The sequence below is a fragment of the Chiloscyllium plagiosum genome, chromosome 5, assembly GCF_004010195.1.
Source record: "Chiloscyllium plagiosum isolate BGI_BamShark_2017 chromosome 5, ASM401019v2, whole genome shotgun sequence".
NCBI lineage: Eukaryota > Metazoa > Chordata > Chondrichthyes > Orectolobiformes > Hemiscylliidae > Chiloscyllium > Chiloscyllium plagiosum.
The window spans coordinates 10,993,630-11,017,017 of record NC_057714.1 but is presented as its reverse complement, the minus strand read 5'-3'; the positions used below and the strand labels follow the sequence as shown (position 1 = coordinate 11,017,017).

General features: G+C 40.5%; 1 protein-coding gene across 5 annotated transcripts in view; it reads left to right on the top strand.

The window, feature by feature from the left end:
• Nucleotides 1-23,388, top strand: part of LOC122549716 (apoptosis regulator Bcl-2-like) — a 166,797-nt gene that overhangs the window by 44,485 nt on the left and 98,924 nt on the right. Inside the window, exon 2 of one of the 5 annotated variants that reach the window (XM_043689606.1) lies at nucleotides 22,025-22,054. The exons of the other annotated variants lie outside the window; for them this stretch is intronic. Within the exon in view, the coding sequence (XP_043545541.1) occupies nucleotides 22,025-22,039 (15 nt within the window). The 3' untranslated portion in view covers nucleotides 22,040-22,054. Of the gene's footprint in view, nucleotides 1-22,024; nucleotides 22,055-23,388 lie in introns of those variants that run through there. 5 annotated transcript variants of the gene reach the window in all.

Here is a 23,388-nt window from a genome sequence, read left to right as displayed (position 1 = left end):
CTGAGATGCATTGTTGTCAGTAGGTCTTTCCAACCACGAGATAACATTAGGGGAATACTTTTTTTTGTCCTCATGATGGATTTTTTTGTCTCTTTCCACTTGCATTGAGGAGGGGTAGAGTGCGAACTCCTTAAATGCTGCTGCAGCCCTTATCATAATGGTGCTTGATTTATCTTTTGGTATTTAGTTTCTTTCAGAACTATGAATTGTACGCATTGTTCTGAATTGAGAGAATTATTAATCAAAATAATGTTTCCACTTGACCAACTATTGTGCTTTCTATTGAATTGGAGGTCACTAAAGAATTTGAACACTGTTCAACAATTGTATATGCCTTCGTTGCTTCATTAATTCCAAAGTTAAACAAAGACTGTTTAGAATGGAATCCCTCACAATGGGTTAAGCTGTCAGTTGAATTCAAAGACGTGAACATTGTTATGGTTGCATCATTGCTAACACTAGAACTGCATGTGTGCCCCCGTCATCATCATCCAACCTGCCATTGTGTCCTTTTGTTTTCTCATGGCTTGGGCACCATTTGTGGCATCATTTATCTGAGATGTATTTTGCAGCATGTCTCATCGGGGTATTAATATATATTTGGTCATTTTCCTGACGCTGAGTAATAGGCAATGGAATAAAGCTCTTCCCACACGTAGTTATGCTTTTTAAGGAAATATCAATACTGAAATCAATGACAAGGACTCAAAGGTGACAACGATACAGGCCTTTTGGTTGATGTGTGATTTTAAAAATAGACAGTTCCCTGATCTGAACAAGTCATGAAAATCTTGTCAATTTTGCAGAAGTTTGTATGATTTTGCTGCTTGTAGTAACTTTTAAACATTGCATTGAAGCTGAAAATGTCTTATGGCTCTCTAGTTTTCCTAATCAGGAATGGGCAGTGCTGAGAATATTTTAATTTATTTGTAAGTCCTAACTTTCAAAGATTTTCCATTGTAGTTCCATTTTTGCTAAAATAAAGTTTTATTTTTCATCATTGCCATTTTCTAGCCCGTCAGTAACTTCGCTTCGAAGAGCTCAACTGTAAAAACTCATCCAAACCTTTTCATCTCATACTTTACAATTATCTGAAGAAAGGTCACTGGACTAGAGATGTTGACTCTGATTTCTGTCCAAATGCTGCCATACCTGCTGAGTTTTTCCAGCAATTTCTGTTTTTGTTTCCGATTTCCGGCATTTGCAGTTCTTTCGGTTTTCCGGCAATCAACTTCATTATCTTCCTGTCATAGTTGTATTTTTAAAAGAAATTACACTTCATTTTCTTTCATTGCAGGTGTGTGTGTGTGTGTGTGTGTGTGTGTGTTTGTCTTTGTTTTCATTTTTGGTGTTTTGATGGTTAGTTTATATAAGTAGTTAATATGAGTAGAGCTGGGATACATCTACAGGTGGCACGGTGGCACAGTGGTTAGCACTGCTGCCTCACAGCACCAGAGACCCTGGGTTCAAATCCCGCCTCTGGCAACTGTCTGTGTGGAGTTTGCACATTTTCTCAGTGTCTGCCTGGGTTTCCTCCCACAGTCTAAAGATGTGCAGGTTAGGTGAATTGGCCATGCTAAATTGCCCGTAGTGTTAGGTGTAGGGGAATGGGTCCGGGTGAGTTACTCTTCGGAGGGTCGGTGTGGACTTGTTGGGCTGAAGGGCCTGTTTCCACACTGTAAGTAAGTAATCTAATCTGTCTATCACATTGAAAAGTAATCCATCACCTCAATATCGATGAGCATGCTTCTTTTTCTAGCCGTTCCATATTGATTGATTATGTTGGACAAAACACAACATCTCATTCCATCAGAAATGCCAATCTGTGCTCCTGCTTTTCAGTTTATCAATAAAGGCCATTTGTGAGTTATGTTCAGCCCCTCAGCTATCTGGCTAATTTCAGATAGGACTGGATGGATGTGGGTTCTGAACTGTAGAAGTAATTTCTGTTTCAATTACATTATAATGCTACTTTCAATGGAAGTGATGCCTTGTTCCAAATGAAATTGCATTACTTACTCATATAGGTGGCTTGAAGGGTTACCCCTCTGCTAATGAGGTCTGAATTAGTAGATACAATCATGTGCTAATAGGGGTCATGGTTAAATAATCTTTGGAGGCAGTAAGTCACATACATCTTTGTTTACTTTCTAGCAGCACCTCTGATAGTGCTGTTCATTCAAAGTTAACTCTAAATGTAAATGGTGTATTAAAGTTGCTTGCACACCCAAAGCTCATATTATGACCAATTTAGTGATGGGTATGCAAATAACTTGTAGTGATCCTTAAGAAATAAGTCAAGTTTATTCTTATTGAACTTGCTTTATGTTTTTCAACATGTGAATGTAAAGAATGCCCATAATTAAAAATACAAAACTGTACTTTGGAGGAGTGACTAGAGAGCTACCTGTATCCCAAAGAACGAAATCACATGTTATAGCTTTTGGGAGTAATAGGTGCAGTATAATAAAAAATTCAGTGTTAATATGATGACAAGGTGACAGGAAAGACTACACCCTGAATAATCTGTATAATGGAATTGTATGATACAAGTTTGTGTTCTGTAATTCTTCAACCAGTTTATCTACTTAAAATGTTCTTTATTATAATATTTCCCTTTGATTCCCTCATGACAAATATCACAATTGTGGATTTCTTCCTGGCTATGTTTAGGCTTATGATGTCTTCCCTTGCTATGCAGCAAGTGCCGAAACCTTAGAGAAACAAGTAAATATCACCTTTCTCTGTTTTTATTGCTGCCAACCCCAAAGCCTGTATGTTAAGATATGACATAACTGTCATGAATAGTGACTGAAGTGCCAGCAGATGTCAGTGGATCTTTTAACACCGAGCTTTTAACTTTTATGTTCTTGTGATCAGAGTTGTTACAAAATGTTTTGCCGTGTTTTCAGAGTATTTGCTGTGCATTGTTCCTTTGCCTATGCTGGGCATAACTCTGACACTTGGTTCTGCAAGTGGCGTGTCGTTAAGAGATCCAAACTAAATCCCTTATCATTCAGAAGGTTGAGTTTAAGTGCCACTTCAGGGCCTTGGAAACAAAATCTAGGCTGGCAATCCAGTGCACTTCAGTGCCTTTTGGGAGAGACATTAGATTTAGATTTTGTCTGCCTCCTTGGGTGGATGTAAAATGGGTGTTTCCTGCATTGCCATATTTGCTGTACCTGAAAGTACTTCACATTTTGGTGCATTTTAATGTGTAATTGCTGTGAATTTAAGATTTTATGTGCAAACCCCACGTTGGTAAAAGTTGGAGGCAGTGAGATCAAAGTGAGTGATTTGAAGTAGAGACTCTGGATGATTTAAATTTCTCAACTACTTATACTTGGATAGTGGGCAATATTTATTTTAATAATGGAAGTTCTGCTGTTTGCCTGATTGAAAGAATTCTATGCCCCATAAGGTAAAAGACCTTTTTAAGAAGTGTATTATTGGGTAGTGGATGTGCGAAATTACCTTGACTTGTAAATTAGTTAGATTTACTTTTCAGGTGCTTTAAATACTTATTTTGTGCCAGTACTTCTATGATTTACTGGAATAATACTTGTGACGTTCATCTCTGCTTCTCTACGCGTGAATGAAACTGAAAATGCCACAAGTTTCTGTTTGATTAAACATTTTCCAAGGTTGTGATATTTTGTTACAAAGTGACTAATTAAAAGGAAAAGTCCCTCTTTTGGTGCCTCACTCTAAAGTACAACGGTTTTACTTATCACCTTCAGATATTTAATTTAGTGCTCTGCTCAAAAAAAGGGACCGATGTGAATATGGGGATTACCCAGAGTAACAGCATGAGGTTAAATGAGCAAATGCCACTTGTGTAACGTCTTTTTTTAAAAAAACATTTCTGCAATTTTTAGGTCAGTTGTTCAGGATCCCAAAATATGCCTACAGTACAGTTGAGGATTCACCATTTCACTGCAACATTAAACTTATTGTATGTGAAGGTGGTGGGGTGGGGGGAGGAGAGAAAGCTTTTTATATACTTGTTTTCATGCTATACTGTACTAGTGAAGTGCTTGTCAGTTTAAAGCTGCCGATTGTTCTTCAGTTGTCATCCAGTCCTCACCTACATCACACAGGACCACACAGAGACAGCAATAGATAAAAAATGACATTGGAAGCAGAGCCTGATATTTGGGAGGCAAATTAACTAGCCATGGAGCAGCTCAGCAGAGCAAGGAGCAGGAATGGAGTAGAAGCTGCTTGTGGAGTGGGGTAACAAAGCTCAATAACACTTGAAATGTAAGGCTACGATGAGAGCAGGAAGAGCAAAATTTTTTTTATTAAGGTGCCCTCTGATAGGGATTTCAATTTGTTGGTTAAATTGTACTGAGTAGCTTCACTAGAGTTGCAGTTACTTTAGAAGACCAGTGTTGAGCATCAGACCTGGCATGATGTTGTGATCCATGGCCATTGCTGTATTAAATGTACTCAACTGTTTCTTGAAATCATGTGGAAGAAAGCAAATTGGCTGAAGACAGTCTTCAAGTACGAAGAGCTCAAGAGGAGATCATCTACTCAGGACCTCAGGCTGACAATGGTTGTAAATGATTCGGTCTGTCATTTGCACTGATATGTTGGGCTATACCACCACTGAGGGTGGAGATGTTCATAGAGCATCTTCCTTTGGCTGTTTAATTGTTAGGTACAATTTGCAACCAAATGTAGCAGAACTGAAGAACTTTGAACTGTGAGCCCCTGTTGTGGGATTGCTTAGCTTTATCTGTAGCATGCAATATGTGTTGTTTTGTATGGTAGTGGGACTGTGTTGTAGCTTCTTGGGTTGGAGATTCATCTTTTGTATATCTGGTGCTGCTGGCACGTCTTGTACCCTCCTCGTCGCACCAGGTTTCGCCCATTGCTTGATAGTAACCAGAGTGAGGGTAATGTTGAACCATGAGGTTACAGATTATGGTGAAATCCAGTTTTGTTTATGCTCATGGCCCTCACTGCCTTATACATTCTCAGTTTTAAATTGTGAGATTTGTTTTGAATATATCTTGTTCAACAAGTTGGTAGTTCCAAAAAACTTGATGGTGGGTACCCTGAAAGTGAAGACAGGACATGGTATCCACAAAGGTAATAAACCAATGCATCTGTTGGTAGATCAGTGACAATGAAGTTAAGGAGGTTTTCCCTCATTTATGTTCTCTGGCCACATACTACAGGCCCTATGTGGCAGATATATCCTTTAAGACTGTGTGTCAGGGCTGTCAATCCTATTGAGCCACTCTTGGGATCGACATTAATATTACCCATTTATTGTCCATTCTGTGACTTGCTGCCCTCTTCCAAGTGATGTTGAATATGGTGGAGTACAGGTTCATAAATTGTAGAAGCCTTTCTCGTCATATTGAGCAGGTCAGAAGATTTGAGAGAAAGTGAGGTCTGCAGATGCTGGAGATCAGAGCTGAAAATGTGTTGCTGGAAAAGCTCAGCAGGTCAAGCAGCATCCAAGGAACAGGAGAATCGATGTTGAAGAAGGGCTTATGCCTGAAACGTCTATTCTCCTGTTCCTTGGATGCTGCCTGACCTGCTGTGCTTTTCCAGGTCAGAAGATTGGACAGAATATAAAACCATAGCAAATAACTACTAAAAGATTAATAAGGAAGGAAACATTTGGGTACAAGTGAATGTGAGCCAAAAATATTTTTTTAAAAAAGTTTGTTCAGACTCTGTTTTTAAACAAAAAAGTTAATAAGTGTTGGTCCTATTAAAAATTAGTCTGGGGAATTAGTAATGGGAAGATAGAGATGAGTTGAACAAATATTTTGCATTAGTCTTCATGAAAGAAGGTACAAATAGAAAATCTGAGAAATAGTTGTAAATCATGAAAAGAGAGTGAGGGAAGCACAATTACTAGGGAAGTTATACTGAGTAAATATTGGAACTGAGAATTGACAAGTCCCCAGGTCCTGATCAATGTCATCCTACGGTCTCAAAATAAGTTTCTAGTGAGATAGTTGATGCGTTAGTTTCGATTTCTCAAAACTCATTAGATTTAGGAAAAGTTCTTTAGCTGTGGAAATAGCTAATGTAACACCTTCATTCCAAAAGGGAAGGAGGCAGAAAGCAGGAAATTACAGAGCAGTTAGCTTAATGTTTATCATGGGGAGCTATTATAAAAGACGTTATAGACAGAGGACTTGGACATGTTCAAGGTAATCAGGTAGTTTTTTCAAAGGGAAATTGTGGTTAGCTAATTTTATCAGAGTTCTTGGAAGAAGTTGCGTGGATAAAGGGGAACCAATGGATGTATTGTAATTAGATTTCTAGGAGGTAGTTGATAAGGTATCATATCAGTTTATTGTGGAAAATAAAATCTCATCGGGTAGGGATTAATATATTGGCTTGGAGAGAAACCAGGTTTGCTAATGAAGCAGAGAATAGGAATACTTGAGTCTTGTAGGGTGGCATGGTGGCTCAGTGGTTAGCACTACTGCCTCATAGCACCAGGGTCTCAGGTTCGATACCAGCCTCGGGCGACTGTCTGTGTGGAGTTTGCACATTCTCCCCTTGTCTGCTTGGGTTTTCTCCGGGTGCTCTGGTTTCTTCCCACAGTCACAAAGATGTGCAGGTCAGGTGAACTGGCCATGCTAAATTGCCCATAGTGTTAGGTGCATTAATCAGAGGGAAATGGGTCTGGGTGGGTTTCTCTTCGGAGGGTCAGTGTGGACCTGTTGGGCCGAAGAGCCTGTTTCCACACTGTAGGGAATCTAATCTAATCTTGTACAGCTTGGCAGGATATCAAGAATGGTGTGCCACAGAAGTTAGTGTTGGACCTCAATTCTTGACAGTTCTATATAAGTTGTTTGGATGAAGGAATCAAAGCTAAATTTACTGATAGCACAAAGATGGTAGGAAAGTGAGTTATGAAGAGGACGTTAGGAGCCTGCGAAGGGATCTAGATATGTTAAATAAGGGGTCAAAGAAAAGACGTGACAAATGGAATTTAATACGGGAATATGTGAAATTGTCCATTTTGGCATAGAGAATTAAAGCAGCACATTATCTAAACAGTGAGAAAATGTTGGGAGATCTGGGTGTCTTATGCAGGTACAGCAAGTAGTCAGGATATAATGTGTTTTATTGCAAGGGGAATTGAATGCAAGAGTAGGGAGGTTATGGTTCAGTTATGCCTCACTTGGCGGCGTGGTGGCGCGTGGTTAGCACGGCTACCTCACAGTGCCAGGTACCCAGGTTTGATTCCAGCCTTGGGTGACAGTCTCTGTGGAGTTTGTATGTTCTTCCTGTGTCTGCATGGGTTTTCTCTGGGTGTTCCGGTGTCCCCCCTCAGTCCAAAGATATACAGGTTAGGTGGATTAAATGTGGTAAATGTGGGGTTAGAGGATGTGGTAGAGGTTTGGCTGGGATGCTCTTCATAGGGTCACAATGGACTAGATGGGCCGAATAGCCTTCTCTTGTACTGTAGAGGTTCTATGATTCTATACAGGGTATTAGTGAAACTGCATTTGGAGTACTGTCTACAGTACTGGTCACCTTACTTACAGAGGATGTTAATATGTTGGAAGCAGTTTAGAGAAAGCTTATTGGACTAATACTTGGAGTGAATGATTTGCTTTCTGAGGAAAGGCTATACAGGCTAGGTCTGTATCCTCCTCGAATTTAGAGTGAGAGGTGACTTAATTAAAGCAAATAATATCTCGAGGGAAATTGACTGGGTGGATGTGGAAAAGATATTTCCTCTAATAGCAGAATCTAGAAGTAGAGGTCATAATTCAAAAATAAAGGGTCACTTATTTACAAGAGAGGGAAAAAAATTCTCTGAAGGTTGAGCATCTTTTGAATTCTCTTCCTCAAAAGGCAGTGGGTGCAGGATCTTTAAATATTTTTAACGCAGAGACAGTTAGAATATTGATTATCAAAATGATGAACAATTCTTATTGAATAGTGGAGTAGATTTTAAGATGGCTTACTCTTGTCCCTTGTTTGAATGGATGCGATAAGACTTAACAAAGACCTCAAAGATTCAGGGCCACACTCGCCACTATGTATAATTGGGTCTGTGGGGCATAATCTGGGAATGTGTTCGAGCATCCTGGGATGTTGGCTGAATAGAATGGTTGTATGTAGGGTTATGTCGGACAGGTGCTTGACTAATCTGTGGAAGACCTCTCCCAATTTTGGCACAAGTGCCCAAATATTGGTAAGGATGATTGGGAGGGTGGCATGGTGGCGGTTAGCACTACTGCCTAACAGGAACCTGGGTTCGATTCCAGTTTCAGGCGACTGACTGTGTGGAACTTGCATCTTCTCCATGTGTCTGCATGGGTTTTCTCTGGGTGCTCCAATTTTCTCCCACAGTCCAAAGAGATTCAAGTTAGGTTGATTAACCATGCTAAATTGCCCATATTGTCCAAGGGTGTGCAGGATAGGTGGATTAGCCACGGGGAGTGCAGGGTTACAAGGATAGAGTGGGATGCTCTTCCGATGGTCAGTGTGGACCCAATGGGCTGAATGGCCTGCTCCCACACCATAGGGATTCTATGAGTTTGTAGCATTGACTAGCTGAATGTGCCTTTATCCTGTCTGGTGCCCACGTCAGTGCTGTGTGGTTAGCTGTGTGGTTTTGTTACTCTTGTTTTTGTTACCCATGTTTTCAGAGATATAAAAGTTTTGCTGAGTTATTTCCGAATTAACAATCGACATTCCTACAGGACTGGAATCCTAGAATGATTGATTATAATGCAGGAGGTGGCCATTTGGCCTGTTTATGTCTACTGATTCTCTGAAACAGCAATTCATCTCGTCCCACTCATCCTATTGAGTAAATCATTGATGTCCATAAACTAGAGAGCACTAAAAGTCCATGCCCTATCGAAGTTCTTTTTCTTTCTTTCCTCATCTAAATTTATCATTGCAAATCTCTAATCCTTTCTCCCTCCATATGCTTGTTTCACTTCCCCTTAACTGCATCTATCCCATTCTGTTTAATCACTCCTGGTGTAGAAAGTTTCATCTTCTTCTTCTCTTTGCTCAGTAGTTTCTTAGGAACTTCCTATTGGATTTCTTGGAGTCTATCATATATTAATAGCCTCCGCTAATGCTCTACCGACCAAGAGGAAGCATTCTCTTTTTATCCATTTTATCAAAATTTTCTTTAATTTTAAAGGTCAATATTAGGTCATCCTTGAGTCTTTTATTCAGACAAGAGACCCAGTCTGTTTATCATACCCCCACACGTCTGACACCACCCTTGCAAATTTTCTCACGTCTCTTCAATGCCGCTGTGTGCTCTTTTTTGTAATTTTATAACCAGATTGTACACCTCACTCACTCCTCTGCACTTCTTTGTGTTCCAGAAAATCTCTTCAGATAATTAATTTCCTGTTGTAATCCATGATTGACTCTGCCTCCACCACACCATCAGGAAATGTTTTCCAGATCCTGACAGTAAGCTGCATAAACGAACCTCCTCTTCCTCCATGACTATAACAGTATCTTTAGTGAAAATATATGCAAAGTACTTCTTCAGTTCTTCAAGAAATGAACCAGAGACATTCTAACAACTGTACAGTTGCTATCTTTTTATTATAAGTGTTTATTTAGTCCACTAATGGAATCACTAGTTTTTGTTCAGAATACTGGTGAGGGTATCAGTGCTTACTGCTCTTATGAATTAAATCAAATAATAACCTTGTGCCCTATACACATGCAGTTAAATCTGAGAACAAGGAAATGTTGCTGAACAAAGAGACTTTGAAGTGCAGGTTCATACTTCCTTGTAGGTGGAGTCACAGGTAGACAGGATAGTGAAGAAGGTGTTTGATATGCTTACCTTTATTGGTTAGAGTATTGTGTATAGGAGTTGAGAGATCATGTTGCAGCTGTGCAGGACACTGGTTAGGCCACGTTTAGAATATTACATTCAATTCTGATCTCCCTGCTATAGGAAGGATGTTGTGAAACTTGAAAGAGTTCAGAAAAGATTTACCAGGATGTTGCCAGGGTTGGAGAGTTTGAGCTATAGGGAGAGGCTGAATAGGTTGTTTTCCCTGGACCTTCAGAGGTTGAGGCCTGACCTTATTGAAGTTTATATGTTCATGAAGGGCATGGATAAGGTCAATAGCCTTAAGGTCAAAATACCAAGTGATCTTTTCCTCTGGGTTGGGGGAGTCCAAACTTAGAGGGCATAGGTTTAAAGTGAGAGGGAAAAGATTTAAAAGAGACCTAAGGGGCAACTTTTTTCATGCAAAGGGTGGTGTGTATATGGAATGAGCTGCTACAGGAAGTGGTGGAAGCTGATACCCATCCAGATGCTTTTTAAATGTTGTAATTGTATGTGAACAGGCAGAATTTGGAGGGATATGGGCCAAATGCTGGCAAATGGGACTAGATTAATTTTGGATATCTGTTCAGCATGGATGGATTTCACCAAAGGGTCTGTTTCCATGCTGTATAGCTCTGTCTTTTAGCTAACCGAGGTACTTGGCATTAAATATATAAATGCCAGGAAGTTGTATTGCATACCCATTAATTACCAGCCAAACATGCCATAAAAAGTTAGGCATTTTCTATTCTCGTGCAGCTCAATTTTTAATTGTTTGCTAAAAGTCTTAATTCCTGCTAAACAATCTCTCTACCATTGAAAATGAAGTATGAATTCTCATTCTTACTGGTTTCATTTATCACAGAGTTTCGAAAGAGTACCTTTTACCTTTTTCTAAATCTCCCATTTCTCTCTTCTATTTCTTTTCTTCTGTTTCTTTGTGTACATGGTTGTACAGTAAATGATCTATTCTTAACTTTGGACTTCCTGGATTCGACACTGGAGGCTGGGTTTTCATGTTGGAGATTGGTGTCAGAAGGTGGGAAATTTCTGGCTTAGTGCACGTACTTCAGAAAGAAATGCCTGGAAAAAAAGACATTTTCACTCGATTGTGGGTAGGAGCAGGGCGGTGGGTGCTGTAATTAGCCCCTTGGAAATAATTTAGAGATGGTCACAGGGGCTGCTGAGTGCCTTGATAGTCAATTTTATGAATCCTCTGGTCTTTGGGAGTAGTTGTTTTATTCAACATTAGGCCCTTTACACTAAAGCCCTCAAACCTCCACTCTTTTTCACCTTTCTTCCAGTGCCCCCTCATGACCTTCATGCCATCCTGACCCAGTGGTCCTTCATGCCAACTCAAAACTTCCATGCTCGTGCACTCAGTAAGTCCACTGTGTAGGACTAAAGAATGCAGTTAACAATGTCATGTATGGGAAAGCATAAATTTATTAAAGGTCCTGCCGCTCCTACAAACCTATGTCAGTGAAGAGACCATTTGTATCAAAAGTAGAAACTACAAACACTTGACACCTCTTTATATTGTGCAAATAAATATTGAATCATTGACAAAATAGATTGAAGTGAAAAATTTGGGAGTCGAGCATTGCTAAACAGTTATCTGTGAAGGAAAACAATGTATTTGATCTCTGGGCTCTTGGCGAAGGAAGCATACATTGAGGGAGGGGCTAAGAGATGCCTATCCCTGCGAAGGAGCTGGCCCATGTTAGGAATGCAGACTCATACCTGCAGACATGGAAATTGGGGACACCAGGAAAAGGGGTAGGAATTCTGGAATTGGGTACATTCTAAAGGTCAGTGGTTTCTCCCTGACTCTGAAAATACATTCCTGTAAGCCTCATTAAGTATTCTTTACTACGATGAGTTGAATTGAAAGTGTTGCTCACATAGGTCGCAGCTTCCCTACAAAGGATGCTTTGGACACCAGATGACTATATGTTATCAAAAGGTCTGTGGGAATCCATAAGTTTTACACATATAAGCATTGTTCATTGGTGCAAACCCTAATAATCCAGGGTGCTATGCCATTGTGTACATATTGTGCACGATTGCATGCAAATGTTATGATATGTTTAGGTGATGACTCAACAATAAAAAGCTGTTTTTAAAATTTTATCTTTGCCTCAGAGGATGCTATAATTCATTATAATACCTTCAATTTGAAAAATTACTAATTTATCCCATGTATAAATCAATTTGACAATGAGATTGTGAGAGTTACAAATCTAGAATAACAAATTAAATTTCTATCTAAAAAGGGACATTCTGTGAGGCTAGGATAAGCACACATTTATAGGAGTGTAAGTCTCTTCCTCTTGTTAAAAGTCTAACATCCTTTCTCAGATGTAGCTGAATTGCTGTGCTAAATTATTTGCTGTTCAATAGCTGATGTTTGCTCACCTTTCCAAGATTAATTTAAACTCCAGTAGTTACTTCCTTTGGTAACTGATTTGTTTTTTGCTTTTAACTCCAGCATGTACTCACTGAGCTGTACATTCATTGAGGTATGGTTAGTGAGGGTTATGATTTTGGATCAGGTGATTTATTCGCACAGCTTGTGGTGTGATGAAAGCAGGATGAGAACGTTCAGCAATCTGGGTGGGATGGAAGATGTCTTCTACTTTTATCCAAGTCTAGTAGAAGTGAGGACTGCAAACAGTCCCCACCACTAGGAATGTATTCACCTCCACACCCTTACCTGCGTTTTGGAGAGACCATTCCCTCTCCGACTCTGTTGTCAGATCCACGCCCGCCACCAGCCCACACCCCACTCCTGGCACCTTCCCCTGCCATTGCAAGAAATGCAAAACCTGCACCCACACCTCCTCCCTCACCTCTGTCCAAGGCCCTAAAGGATCCTTCGACATCCGACTGAGATTTACCTGTACTTCCATACGTGTCATCTACTGTATCCGTGGCATCTGATGTGGTCTCCTCTACATTAGGGAGACAGGACGCCAACTTGCAGATTGTTTCAGGGAACATCTCTGGGGCACCCACACCAACCAACCCCACTGCCCTACCATTCCACCAAGGACATGCAGGTCCTGGGCCGTCTCCATTGCCAAGCCCTCCTCCTGACACCTAGAAGAAGAACACCTAATGTTCAGTCTTGGGACCCTGCAACCATATGGGATCAATGTCATTTTTCTCATTTCCCATCCCCACCCCCCCCCCCCGCACCTTATCCCAGTCTCAAGCCTCCAACTCAGCACCACCCTCTTGACCTGTCCATCTTCCTTCCCACTTATCCGTTCCACCCTCCTCTCCGACCTGTCACCTTTCCCCACACCGTCAACTACCTATCTCGATGAAGGGCTTATGTTTGAAACGTCGATTCTCCTGCTCCTCGGATGCTGTCTGACTTGCTATGCTTTTCCAGCACCACACTCTTGACTTTTATCCAAGTCTGCATGACTTGGTCACTGAGAATAAAAGTCATTGAAGTGTCCTTATATATGTTTTTATTGGAAACGATAAATATATTTGTGCAATAGAGGTATACTCACCTTGCTTAAACACTTAAAAATTGGTGATAACTTGCCACTCTACTGCAGTGAAACAGAAAGTATTCATCTCAAAGACATTTAATCCACAAAGTACTTTTCCTTACAAGATACGGTGGGTAAGCAATACAGAGATAATTGGCTCTCCAAAGCCAGTAGCCTTTGTTTCTTTATACCTTTGAGATTTGGTGTGGCCCACATCAAATGTAATAAGCAGAAGGTCTACCTGATACACTGGGATACACCAGAAGACAAAATTTGAACTATTGCTGAAATGTAGTTAGAACCGATAGACGTGAAATTTCCATGTTCCTGCAAATGGGGCAGAAATCTAATAGATCATCTGAATTGTGCTGTTTTCCTGCTACAGTTGTATATGGACTGATACCCTTTCCATCTGGAACTTCTAGCTTGCAATTTTGAATATCATTTGGATCATAAGTGCAGACAGAAGAAAATGAACTATGGCGTTAGTTTTGAAGTTAACGCTGAAGGAGATCACTTTGCAGACATTATCTGCACAAATTTGATTTGCTTTGCTTTTGAATGGAAACCTCCAGTCATCAGCCAATAACTTTGGGGATGTTAAATCCTCTCTGAATGCAGAAATTCCAAGCTAGGAAGTGTGAGATATATGTGTGACTTCAGACCTGAAACATTGTGCTAATTTCTTAACTACTATCTGAAATAAATGCTGAGCTTTGTGCAAAGTTTAAAAATCACACAACAGCAGGTTATAGTCCAACCGGTTTAATTGGAAGCACTAGCTTTCGGAGCTCTGCACAACCACCTGATGAAGGAGCCGTGCTCTTAAAGCTCGTGCTTCCAATTAAACCTGTTGCACTATAACCTGGTGTTGTGTGATTTTTAACTTTGTACACCCCAGTCCAACACCGGCATCTCCAAATCATGAGCTTTGTGGATTGTCTATCATCTGGTAGGCACGCCAGGAGATTTGTTCCCAAAACATGAGATTGGATGATCAGTTAGTTTATTTTGGTTGAATAAAGCCAGAGTCCAGGCACCCTCTGCACAGGGCCATTGGGGAGGTGGTCACCTAGTGGTGATGTCAATTCCACTGGTAATCCAGAATTCCAAGTTAGTGTTCTAGACACATGAGTTCCAGTCCTGCCATGGCAGATGGTGAAATTTTCAATCAAAATTTGAAATAAAAATCTGGTCTAATGGTGACCAAGTACCCACTGTCGATTTATGTCCTTTGGGAAAGGAAGTCTGCAGTTTTTACCTGCTCTTGTCTACATGTGACCCCAGGCCCACAGCAATTTGGACAGTAAAGTATGGTCTAACCAGTGGCCCCTGCATCCCATCAATGAATTTAAAAAATATATATAAATAGGAAATAATTGGATTTTACCTAGGTTAGATGGAATTGGTTGAGTGAGGAATGTATGCCACTATACTAAAGCATTTTGTTTTTTAAAACAGTGCCATGGAAATTTTTATGGTGAGCTAAATATGCAAATTGTTGAACATGTATTATGAAGGACAATCAAGCATTCATTCAGTACTACGTTGAATTGTCAGTCTGGAATACACACTCGTGGATTTTGACTTGTGACCTTTGACTTTGGTGTTAACGCTTCTAAGTGATCGAAGTAACTGCCAAAATATTTGCATCAGTATTTACTGTGGAAAAGGACATGGAAGATATAGAATGTAGGGAAATGGATGGTGACATCTTGAGAAATGTCCATATGACAGAGGAGGAAGTGCTGGATGTCCTGAAACGCATAAAGGTGGATCGATCCCCAGGACCTGATCAGGTGCACTCTAGATCTCTGTGGGAAGCTAGGGAAGTGATTGCTGGTCCCCTTGCTGAGATATTTGTATTATCGATAGTCACAGGTGAGGTGCCGGAAGACTGGAGGTTGGCTAACGTGATGCCACTATTTAGGAAAGGTGGAAAGGACAAGCCAGGGAACTATAGACCAGTGAGCCTGACGTTGGTGATGGGCAAAGTGTTGCAGGGAATCCTGAGGGACAGGATGTACATGTATTTGGATAAACAAGGACTGATTAGGGATAGTCAACATGGCTTTATGCATGGGAAATCATGTCTCACAAACTTGATTTTGTTTTTTGAATAAGTAACAAAGAGGATAGATGAGGGCAGAGCTGTAGATGCGATCTATATCGACTTCAGTAAGGTATTCAACAAGGTTCCACATGGGAGATGGGTGAGCAAGGTTAGATCTAACGGAATACAGGGAGAACTAGCCATTTGGATACAGAACTGGCTCAAAGGTAGAAGACAGAGGGTGATGGTGGAGGGTTGTTTTTCAGACTGGAGGCCTGTGACCAGTGGAGTGCCACAAAGATTATTGCTGGGTCCTGTACTTTTTTGTCATTTACACAAATGATTTGGATGCGAGCATAAGATGTACAGTTAGTAAGTTTGCAGATGATACCAAAATTGGAGGTGTAGTGGACAGTGAAGAAGGTTACCTCAGAATACAACAGGATCTTGATCAGATGGGCCAATGGACTGAGAAGTGGAAGATGGAGTTTAATTCAGATAAATGCGAGGTGCTGCATTTTGGGAAAGCAAATCTTAGCAAGACTTATACACTTAATGATAAGGTCCGAGGGAGTGTTGCTAAGCAAAGAGACCTTGGAGTGCAGGTTCATAGATCCTTGAAAGTGGAGTCACAAGTAGATAGGATAGTGAAGAAGGCGTTTGGTATGTTTTCCTTTATCGGTCAATGTATTGAGTACAGGAGTCGAAAATGTGTTGCTGGAAAAGCACAGCAGATCAGGCAGCATCCGTGGAGCAGGAAAATCGACGTTTCGGGCAGGAGAGCCCTTGATCTCTCTACATTGAGTATCGGAGTTAGGAGATCACGTTGCGGCTGTGCCACTGTTGGAATATTGTGTGCAATTCTGGTCTCCTTCCTATCGGAAAAGTACTGTGAAACTTGAAAGGGTTCAGAAAAAATTTACAAGGATGTTGCCAAGGTTGGAGGATTTGAGCCATAGGGTGAGGCTGAACAGGCTGGGGCTGTTTTCCCTGGAGCGTCGGAGGCTGCGGGGTGACCTGATAGAGGTTTACAAAGTCATGAGGGGCATGGATAGGATAAATAGACAAAGTCTTTAACCTGGGGTTGGGGAGTCCAGAAGTAGAGGGCATAGGTTTAGGGTGAGGGGAAAGATATAAAAGAGACCTAAGGGGTAACATTTTCACGCAGAGGGTGGTATGTGCATGGATCGAGCTGCCAGAGGAAGTTGTGGAGGCTGGTACAATTGCAGCATTTAAGAGGCATTTGGATGGGTATATGAATAGGAAGAGTTTGGAGGGATATGGGCCGGGTGCTGGCAGGTGGGAACAGATTGGGTTGGGATATCTGGTCGGCATGGACGGGTTGGAACGAAGGGTCTGTTTCCGTGCTGTCTATCTCTATGACTCTAAGTGATGCATCGTGTAAAATATAGCAGTATTCATCATTTCGGTAATGGATCTGAGCATCTTGCATTTGGAAGTGAGTTTGGGGTATAACTTAGTATCCCATTGTATTCTGAACAATATCCCTGTTTTATTCATATACTGCAATAATTTTTTTAAAATTGAAGACTGGCAGAGAAACTGTTTAGTGAGGCAAAACCAAGTACAAGTTATTGATTTTGAGTATGCATTCAATTTTTCAGTTAAACTACTATCATTTCTGACTAATCTCTTATTCTGTTGAACAATTTCTTTGCTTGTCTCTGCAATTGATCATTTTAGTCTTGTCAGAATTAATATTAAAGATAAGTTGCTTAGCATTTTAATCTTGGTGCCTTTTTCCAACTTGTATATTAATACACTATTTTGAATGTAAAAGTGACCTCAAATGCAATTTAATTCTATATTAAGGCAATGTTTGGATGACATTCATCTTTGGCTTGTTGGTAATCTGCTGGATTGAACTAGAATCCATGGAATGAAATAGGTTCTATAAAGGGTGATCAGTTCACTGTCCCAGATTTTCGTCTTTACTGTCCTTGGTGACAATCCAACATTTTGTCATGAGCTTGTTTACCATTCAGAATTAAATGCAGTGTTTCTGCACTAAACATATTTTCAATGTCACTTGTAAAATTTTAGAAACTGGTTTCCCCATTCCATAGTGATGGCCTGAGGTTTGTTTGCATTTTAGTTCCTACTTCTTACTGAACCTCTTAGTAATTCTGTGGCTTGAACTCCAAATATTCTACACATTTCACTGAATTCCTGAAATGCCTGACAAGTTTCAGCAGGTCAGTGGGAATAACAATTGAGGTTAGAATGATTCATTCCTTCAAAACTACTTAACAGCAGGGATATTAGTTTGAATTTCAGCTTCAATCAGTGAAGAAATACAAATCACTGTTGTGGGTTGGAGCAAATTCTTTTGTCAGTTGTTTTGCTTTTGCATGATTTTAGTATTGGTAATTTTATTATAAGAATGATGGCCCTTTCTTTGGGCCCCCTGAATAGTCAACCACCCATGTTGTTACTTTGGCAAAAGCAGAGTATTAAGTTAAATTCCACTAATTTCAATATTTCATTTAACTGTGATACTCCATTTTAATGGTTTATGATTAGAATATAATTATGGGATGTTTCCGTACACGCAGGACATTCAGCTCAGCAAGCCACACTGGTATTTTTCTCCATTAGCAGCTTAGGGTGGAATCTTTCCCTTTTCTAATGCTGCATGAGCAGTGGCAAGAAATGTGGATAATACAGAGGAAAAAAAATTGATCTCCTCGTGCAAAACATTTGGGATCCTTCCCTCAAGTCTTAAAGGGCAATTTCTGAATCTCGCCATTGAGTGAGGACTACCTTATTTCCATGCACTTGCATCTTGAAGCCCTAACTTGATTTACTTTTAGATCACTTCCAATTTGCCTTTTCTTCCCTGGGAAATGACATGGACAATTTCCTGATATGTAAATCAGAGTGGGTACTTGAGACTGTGGTTCCCAATACTTGTTCCGGCCACAACAAAGTCCTGCATTCTCCATGGCTGCCATCCTAAATGACTGTACACCCATGCAAGTCTCTATCAGCAAACCACTGTTCTCCTCATGTGTTCTTTCAGACTTCAGTTCTTCAACACTTTCCTTTTGGAACTCATGAACACCTAAGAATTGCACAGTCTGCATGTAGAGCATACTCTACGCATAACTCGTGCAACAACAGAAGATGTATCTTACAGATCTTGAGTTGCTTTCTTAGTGTAGGCAAGCAGTCGGGTTAGGCAACTTGCATAGTCAGGGGCATAGATAGAGGTTTCTGTGGCTGTGCGTGAGACTCCAGGATGTTGTGTTGCCTCTCCGATGCCCAGGGTCAAGGATATCTCTGAGCAGGCATGGAATATTCTGAAAGGTGGAGATAAGCAGCCAGAAGTATGAGTCCATATTGGTACTAATAAAAGAGGCAGGAAGAGAAATGAGGTTCTGCAAAAGGAATTTAAAGAGTTAGGCAGAAAACTGAAAAACAGGACCAATAGGATTGTCATCTCAGGATTACTCCCTGTGCTATGAACTAGTGAGCCAGAAATAGGAAGATAACACAGGTGAATGCATGTCTAAAGAGCTGGTGTAGGAGAGAGGGCTTCATTTGGATCTCTTCCAGGAAAATTGGGATTTGTACAAGGATAAATTGTACATAAATTGGAGGGGCACCAATTTACTAGGGAGATTTGCTAGAGCCACTCATGGTTTAAACTATTGTGTCAGGATGTTGGGAACCAGAGCAGCAGGTCAGAGTGTGTGCAGAGTGATTCTGGAGAAAGTAAAGGTTAACTCAAGTTTGATGGGAATAATGGCGAGGGCCAGGTTAATGAACATGGTAGCTCTGATGTCTGAAGTGCATTTATTTTAATGCAAGGCGTATAACAAGTAAGACAGATGAGCTTAAAGCCTGTAGTTGGGTGTTGTAAAGGAGAATAAGAAAATTGCAACCTCTATGATGGGGCTATACTATAGGCCTCCCAATAGCCAGTGGAAAATAGAGGAACAGTTATGTAAGCAGATCGTGGAAAAATGTAAAAATGATGGGGTTGTTGTATTGGGTGATTTTAACTTCCCCAACATGGAATGAGACTCTCTTTGTAACAAAGGCTTACATAGGGCAGAATTTGCTAAGTGTATCCAGGAGAGCTTCTTAAAACAATATGCAGATAGTCCGTACTAGGCCTTATATTGGGGAATGAGCCTGGTCAGGTCATGAGAGAGCATTTTGGGAACAGTGACCATAATTCCATACGTTTTAAGATAGTTACAGATAAGGATAAGACTGGTCTTTGGATGAAAGTGCTAAACTGGGGGAAAGCTAATTGTAACAGTATTAAGCTGAAGTTGGAGAAATTAGATTGGGGACAGCTGTCTGAGAGTAAATCCACATCTGACGTGGGAGCCCTTTAAAGGCAAGTTGATAAGAGTTCAGAACCAGCACATCCCTGTGAGGAGGAAAAAAAGCGCTGGCAAGTTATGGGAACCCTTGGAAGCTCTGTCAAAAAGAAAAAGAAGCATATATCAAGTTTAGCAAACTGAAAACAATCAAGGCTCTCGAGAGATATAAAGGAAGCAGGAAAGAAATTAGGAGGAATTAGGAGGGCTAAAAGTGCCCATGAAATGTCTTTGGCAAGTAGTCAAATTTTAAAAATCACACTACACCCGGTTATAGTCCAACAGGTTTATTTGGAACAGCTGCTCCTTCCTTAGGTGGTTGTGGATTTTGGCAAGTAGGATTAAGGAGAATCTCAAGGCATTTTATATGTATATTAGGAGCAAGAGAGTAGGTCCACTCGAGGACAAAGGAGGAATTTATGCAAGGAGTCAGAGGAAGTGGGTGGGTTCCTTAATGAGTACTTTGCATTGGTATTCACCAAGGAGAAGGATGTGGACGGTAAGGTTAGAGAGAGGTATATTGATATTCTGAGGCACATCGATATTAAGGAGGATGACTGTTGGGTATCTTGAAAAACACTTCAGGTAGATAAGTCCCCAGGCCTGATGGGATCTTTCCTCGGATACTGAGGGAGGCAAGGGAGGAGATTTGTTTGTTAGTTAGCAGAGATTGCTTGAAAAGTTCAGCAGGTTTGGCAGCATTTGTGCAGAGAAATCAAAGTTAATGTTTCAGGTCTAGTGACCTTTCCTCAGAACTCAAATCTGAGGAAGGATCACCGGACCAGAAACATTTAAATAACCTCTTCAACCACAGATGATGTCCCAGAAGTCTGGAGAATATCTAATATGGTTCCTTTACTTAAGAAGGACAACCAAGATAATCCAGGAAATTTTAGGCCAATGAGTGTTGCATCAGTGGTGGGAAAATTATTGGAGATGATTCTTAGAGACAGGATCTACTTGCATTTGGAAAAGAATGGACTTATTAGAGATAGTCAACATGGCTTTGTGTGGAGTAGTCTCCTCTCACAATTGAGTTTTTTGAGGAAGTGACAAAGGTGATTGATAGTAGGGCAGTTGCTGTTGTCTACATGGATACAAAATTAACTTGGTCAAAGAAGTCAAAAGATAATTATGGAGGGGTGTTATTCTGACTGATCCATGAGGCTCCACAAGGATCAGTGCTGGGACTGATGTTGTTTGTAAAATATGTAAATGATTTGGATGAAAATGGAGGTGGTCTGATTAGTAAGTATGCAGACACTGCAAAGATTGGTGTGGTTGTCAAAGGATATAATAGGATCAGTTGGAAAGTTGCATGGAGAAATGGCAGACTTAATCGAGACAAATGTGAAGTATTGCATATTGAGAGGTCAATTGCAAGAGGAAAGTGTACAGTAAGTGGAACGTTGTTATATAGAAGGATGTAAGGGTGCATTGCTCCCTTAAAGTGGCAACACAAATGGATAAGATGGTAATGAAGGCATACGGCATGTTTGCATTTATCAGTTGGGGCATTGAGCATAAAAGTTGGCACGTCATGTTGCAGCAGTATAAAACTTCAATTAAGCCACATTTGGTGCATTGTGTGCATTTCTGATTCGCATTCTATAGGAAGGATACAGAGGCTTTGGAGAGGGTGCAAAAGATATGCCAATGGTTTGAATGCTGGAAGAAGCTGACAGTGGCAAGCACATGTGGTTCTCTAGCTATACAATTCTCTGTGAAAGATGCGCAAGAGCCCAGTTGCATTGTTAATGTGAGGTAGAGCAGAAGATTGAGAGAGAAAAATCACTGAGTCATGGTGGACCGGACACCGTGAATGTCATTCGACAAAATACCAAATTAAAATGGAAAATTTCCTCCCTTATCTTTTTTTTTTGTTGCTCCTCACATATCCTCTAATGAACATTATTGCTGTTTATGGAAAGGATAATCTTTTAAAATAATTGGAGGACTATCAATAAGTTTTTAAACCTAACCTTTAATTTGCTTTGTGATTATCATAGTTTGGCTTTCTGATGCCTTCAGCTGAGCAATAAAGAAGACTTTTCTTTCTTTATCTAATCATAGTTAGTTTTATTTGGTCATGTCTTAAACTCTGGTCATAAAAGCCCATGCTTCTCGAGACTTTCTTCAAGCTTATTGATGATCAGATCCTACTGTAACTATGCTGTACTTTTAAGATGACGTCTCTTTCCTTCACAAAACTGCGAATCCGAAGCTACAAAGGTATTCCAACTGCAACTGTGAATCGAATGCTATGTCTTAGTCTTTAAATATAATTTTGTTTCAGATCTCTTCATTCTGACACAACTGCACACATGCATATGTTTAAACATCAATTTTTAATCTTTGAGAGACCTGAAGCATGGAGAAAGGGGATGCAAAACTGCATTTCTGCTGAGGGACTACATGTCAACTTAGACAGTGAAGACATACTGATTATCCATGTCCCAAGATGTTTGGATGATTCGTTGCTGAGGAGCTGCAGTGTGTGGATTCTTTCCCTTCATACTCATCCTAAATATGTGTTATCTGTGCTGCAGTTTTCATTAATCATATTTGTGAATTACATTTACACCTGCCTGAGCATTTGGAATCCCTTTGCCAACCCCAGGTTCTGCTGTTTTGAATCCTATATGCAATGCACTGACCAATAAAGACAAGAATACTAAATGCTGCTTTCACTATTCTGTCTACCTGCGACTCCACTTTCAAGGTACTATGAACCTGAACTCCAAGCTCTCTCTCTTCAGCAACACTCCCCAGGACCTTACCATTAAGCATATAAGTCCTGCCCTGATTTGCCTTTCCAAAACACAGCACCTCACATTTATCTACATTAAACTCTATCTGCCACTCCTCAGCTCATTGGCCCATCTGTTCAAGATCCCATTGTAGTCTGAGATATCCTTCTTCACTGTCCACTACACCTCAGAGTTTGGTGTCATCTGCAAACTTACTAACCATATCTGCTATGTTCACATCCAAATCATTTATATAAATGATAAAAAGCAGTGGACACAGCACTGATCCTTGTGACACCACTGGTCACAGGCCTCCAGTCTGAAAAGCAACCCTCCACCACCACCCTTGTCTTTTAGCCAGTTCTGCATCCAAATGGCTAGTTCTCCTTGTATTCCATGTGATTTAACCTTACTAACAATCCGCCATAAAGAACCATGTCAAATGCCTTACCAAAGTCCATTTAAATCACATCCACTGCTCTTCCCTCAACAATCCTCTTTGTTACTTCATCAAAAAATTCAATCAAGTTAGTGGGACATGATTTCCCACGCACTGACTATCCCGAGTCAGCCCTTTCCAAATACATGTAAATCCTGTCCCTCAGGATTCCCTCCAACAACTTGCCCACCACCGATGTCAGGCTCAAATGGTCTATAGTTCCCTGACTTTTTCTTACCACCTTTCTTAAATAGTGGCAGCGTGTTAGTTCACCTCCAGTCTTCTGGCACCTCACCTGTGATTATCGATGATACAAATATCTGAGCAAGGAGCCCAGCAATTACCTCCCTAGCTTCCAGCAGCATTCTAGGATACACCTGATTGGGTGCTAGGGATTTATCTATCTTTTTTGCATTTTAAGACATCTAACACCACCACCTCTGTAATATGGATATTTTTCACAACTTGGAA